Raw genomic sequence first — 4,532 nt, 5'->3', positions numbered from 1 at the left:
TGAGAACCAGATCAGTTGTCCCACTTCAAAGGTGTGGGGATGGTTACTGGGAGGAAAACAAGCAGTTCTGCTTATAAAGGGGAAGGAAGACTTTGTTCTATTGCCCTCCTAAAAGGGTCTCCTTCAAAAAGCAGTAAGCCTAAATCCCAACTCTAACCTCTTATGGTGTAAGTAAACCTTTCCAAGGATCAGATTGCCCCTAATCTCCTCTGGTAAGGCCTATGGATATATCTAAATTCTATGGCTTTATCTCTTTTGACATGTAAATACCCAGAGAGATAGCATTCCAGTCTCCCCAGCACCCCCAGGTTATCCTGACACCTGGATGTAAACCACTGGGTCCTCTTTCAGGATATTAGAAAATTTTACTGTTAGGATCAGAGCAATTAACTAGACAAATGTCAGATTTGATACTCATGATCTGTGAAGAGGCAAGGACACTGAGAAATAAGAACACTGAGAAATCCAAAGAGTTTCAATTCCCACAGCCTAAAATATATTGCTCTCTACTGGGGGATAAGGAAGGTGTCATGCTGGCATGTCTGGAGCTGCCAGAATGGTTTGCATGTGTTTACCTCTATACAACTTAAAGATTGCTGTTCTGTCTTATCTCATTTGTTCTGAGCACGTATCACTGAAGTTAGGAAGAGACTATTAGACTTAATTTTCAGGGGAGGACACAGAGGCTCATAATAGCTGTTTCTTGTCCATAGTTACCCAGCTACTTAACAAGGGTGGGCATGTGCCACCCCTTTCCTCCTGCTAAAAGCTATCCACGTGCCCAGGAACAGGTCCTGAATCAGAGACAAGCCCACACTGTAGCTGGCCTTTCCCACAGGTGCACAAAGTCTCTTCCCTTTCAAATTTAGAACACATTCTCTTCCAGATGCCTCAGATCTTTCCACATCAGGATATGCCTTTGTTTCTATTGTGAAATCTGGATGTATTCCAGATGTGCCCTGGGACCATTTAAATTAAAGTTTGCAGATTTAGAACCATTTAAACCATCACCAGACTCGTGAAGCACCTGAACAGCCTTACACTTGGCGATTGTTATCTTGCCATGAAGATAAGAAAACAAAGACCTTCACATTTAGACCTTCAGATGAAACACTTACCAGCTCCCTTTTTCCCATTACACAATTGTTTGAGTTCTAAAGAAGAATGCAATTTACAGTTTAGCTCCTAGCACCATTAAGAGGGAAAAGAATGTATAATTGAAAAACCATTTAAGAAGAAAATTTAAATAAGATCTCTTTTTAAGATATTTATAAACATTCGCAAAATTTCAAAGAGCTACCATTGAATAATGGTTGGTTATGCTGAAACAAAATGGGAATTTTATGTAAAACAGATTCTCAAGATGGGGGACTGCAAGGACCTGGAAAAAGCATCAGATAGGCCTTCATGAACAGAAGTGGTACTAAGAAGTGTCCACTAGTGGCAGTCTCCAGGTGGATGTGACCTACAATCTGTCCTAAATTGACAGTGCTTGGGTATTCAGGAGGAACAGCAGATCAAGAAGAAAAAAACGAAGCAAGGAACTTTTGTAAAAAGCTTTTATTTTCATGCTCTTTGTAAAAATACATCAATAAATATTTAAACATCTCTATTCCAAGATATAGAGAAATACCATATAATGAACACTAAACAAGGCATTATGCCTTACATGGAAGACATAAAATGTCCAAGGGATATTTAAAACATTGGAGTTTTTAAAGCTTCAACATCAGAAATGTTGACCACATAACTGTGAAACTGTCTCAATAAATAACAACTGGCTTTGTTCTCAACAGTACAAAGACAGATGCATACATTCCACAACCTTAACAGTGATATATTTGCTTGGATCCCACACTATCTCCAGCCTTTATCATGGTGAATCACCATACGGCATGGTTACCCCCACCACCACTCCCCCAGAACTTAACGAAGAATATTTAAGACTTATCATCTACAAACTAAATAACAAAACCGAACCAACTTTGATGGAACATCAAAAATACCTTTTAGAAATAATAGCACAGCACATCAGCAAATCCACGAGCTGGGACGTTAATATGTGTCAACTTCGAGAAAATAAATAAATAAATAAATACATATGTCAAAAAATAATGAATACTCATAGGAAATAACCAAATGGCATTAAACAGTCCAGGTGGTCTCAGGAGGTTTTTGTCTCTCTTCTCTTGCTTCCGTTGCACTCAGGCTGCTGCGGTTAGGCCGTAGGCTGCTGCATTCTCTCTAGCTCAGGTTGCGAGGCCCTGCGAGGAGAAAATGATCGCGTTAATAGGGCTTCATAAATGAACTGCAGAGTCTGCGCCTCGCAGTCACCATCTACATCACTGTCTTTTGTGGCAGAAAATGCCAGGGTCCCGGATGCTGTTTAATTAGGAATTAAGGGCCTATTAAGGGCCTGTGATCGCAGCTATATTACTAGCTTCAAACAGCCAGCTTGTAACGTCACTAAGGAGAACATTCGGGTCGTCACTTAAACCTCACAGCAAACACCTCGAAATGGCTATTTTTACTATTCTATATTATTGAGACTTAAAGAGACTCGATGCTTTCCCTGGAGTTATAGAAGTAATAAAATCATGTTAAGGGCAGGGATTCACTGCAAAGTCCCCGCTTTCCAGTCCTTCAGCTAAACCCTGGGTTTACAAATGCCCTGCAGGTGTCTGTGACCAGCAGCGCTAGTCCCAGGCGCGGATGAAAGGCACAACTCACTTGCTCAGCATCTTCTGGATCATTCTCTTGACCAGCGGGGCCTCGGGGTTGAGACACACCTCCCGTCCGTCCTTGAGAGTGGCTCTGCGGAGGGAGGGCAGCGTCCCGGTGGGCAGGAGGCGGGGCTGGGGGCTGGGGCAGGGGCTGGGGCTGGGGCTGGGGCTGGGGCAGGGGCTGGGGGCTGGGGCTGGAGCAGGAGCTGGGGGTGGGGCAGGGGCTGGGGCTGGGGCAGGGGCTGGGGCTGGGGGTTGGAGCTGGGGCTGGGGCTGGGGTTGGAGCTGGGGCAGGGGCTGGGGCTGAGCTGGGGCAGGGGGCTGGGGCTGGGGCAGGAGCTGGGGCTGGGGCTGGGCTGGGGCTGGGGCTGGGGCTGGGGCTGGGGCCGGGGCAGGAGCTGGGGCTGGGGCTGGGGCAGGAGCTGGGGCAGGGGCCGGGGCAGGAGCTGGGGCTGGGGCTGGGGCCGGGGCAGGAGCTGGGGCTGGGGCAGGGGCTGGGGCTGGGGCAGGAGCTGGGGCTGGGGCTGGGGCTGGGGCCGGGGCAGGAGCTGGGGCTGGGGCAGGGGCTGGGGCAAGGGCAGGAGCTGGGGCTGGGCCGGGGCTGGGCTGGGGCTGGGCTGGGGCCGCGGGCGGCGGGCGGCGGGGCGTCACTTACACGACCTCGGTTCGGGCGCAGTGGGGGCCCGAGGGCGTCACCTGGACGTTCTGGATGTTCCTGAGGTGGATGCCCTGCAAGGTCTGCAAGCACTGGCAGCGCAGCTCGGCGACCACGGGCGCCCCTGCGGGGACGGGGAGCAGCCTGGGTGGGCGCGCTGGCCCCGGGGGCGCCCACCGGCCCGCGTCCCGCCCGTGGCCCCGGGGCGCGGAGTCTCACCTGCGGCGCGGCGGCCGGCGGGGCCCAGGAGCAGGAGCAGGAGCAGGAGCAGGAGCAGCCGCGCGGCGCCGAGGGGCCGGGGGGCGCGGGGGGCGCGGGGGGCGCGGGGGGCGCGGGGCGCGGCGGGGGCCATGGGCTCGCTCGGAGGGGCGGGCGGCGCGGGAGCCGGGGGCCGGGGGGTCGGGGGGCCGGGGAGCCGGGGCGGGCGGCGCGGCCTCTGGGGCTCCCGGAGCCGGGGAAGCCCTTTTATCCGCGGCCGGCGGGGGACGGGGATTCCCGGGTCCGGAAGGGGAGGGCAGGGGAGGGCAGGGGAGGGCAGAGGACAGCCCCCCCCCCCCCCCGGCCTCCCCCGGGCCTCCCGCCAGGCCGTGCCGCGGAGCCACCTCCTCCCTGCGGAGCCCCCGGGGTGGGGGCGGGCCGGGCCCTGCTGCGTCCGCGCCTGGAACCAGGGTCAGGCTTCCTGGGGGTCAGTTACCCGCACGGGGGAGGCCGGGGGGGGGGGGATGACGCACGTGTCTGTGTCTGTGTCACTTAGCGCACCGGTGCCTCCCGCCTGGGATCTCGCTCGGGTCGCAGGAGCCGACAGTGTTAAGGCCCCTTTGTCATCGCGCAGTGGACGCGGGGATGTCCGTGTTCCTGGCACTTGACAATCAGATAAATCAGAGTCTGTGTCACATCCTGAGGGGACGAGGCGATGACCGCGTCCGGAGCTGAACCCGGTGCTCAAGGCGGAGCGCCCCCCTCCTCTATGCAATTCTGGAACTTCCAGAGCTGGAAATCCGTGTGATCCACGAATATCACCTTTTCGGTGTAGACAGCCCGGATGGATCCGCGAGGCAAGCGGCTTAGGGCTCAGCTCAGAGGGCGGCGGGGAAGGGACTCGGCCTCGGGCTCCCGCCGTCCGCAGTGGCTGGTTTCGTCCAAGCACAGAACTG

At 54.5% G+C, this 4,532-nt stretch overlaps 1 protein-coding gene across 1 annotated transcript; it reads right to left on the bottom strand.

Annotated features, from left to right (window-relative positions):
* Nucleotides 1-1,545: 1,545 nt before the first annotated feature.
* Nucleotides 1,546-3,670, bottom strand: LOC119874472 (growth-regulated protein homolog gamma-like; the record flags this gene model as incomplete). The annotated part of the gene is made up of 4 exons (XM_038555088.1): nt 1,546-2,264; nt 2,731-2,814; nt 3,379-3,502; nt 3,598-3,670. Coding segments are annotated over 4 exons (327 nt in total), but the record flags the coding sequence as incomplete, so codon positions are not given.
* Between the last annotated feature and the right edge of the window lie 862 nt (nt 3,671-4,532).

This window comes from Canis lupus, chromosome 13 (assembly GCF_011100685.1).
Source record: "Canis lupus familiaris isolate Mischka breed German Shepherd chromosome 13, alternate assembly UU_Cfam_GSD_1.0, whole genome shotgun sequence".
In the NCBI taxonomy this organism is placed as follows: Eukaryota; Metazoa; Chordata; class Mammalia; order Carnivora; family Canidae; genus Canis; species Canis lupus.
The sequence above is the reverse complement of the archived record's forward strand: the minus strand, read 5'-3'. Positions and strand labels throughout refer to the sequence as shown.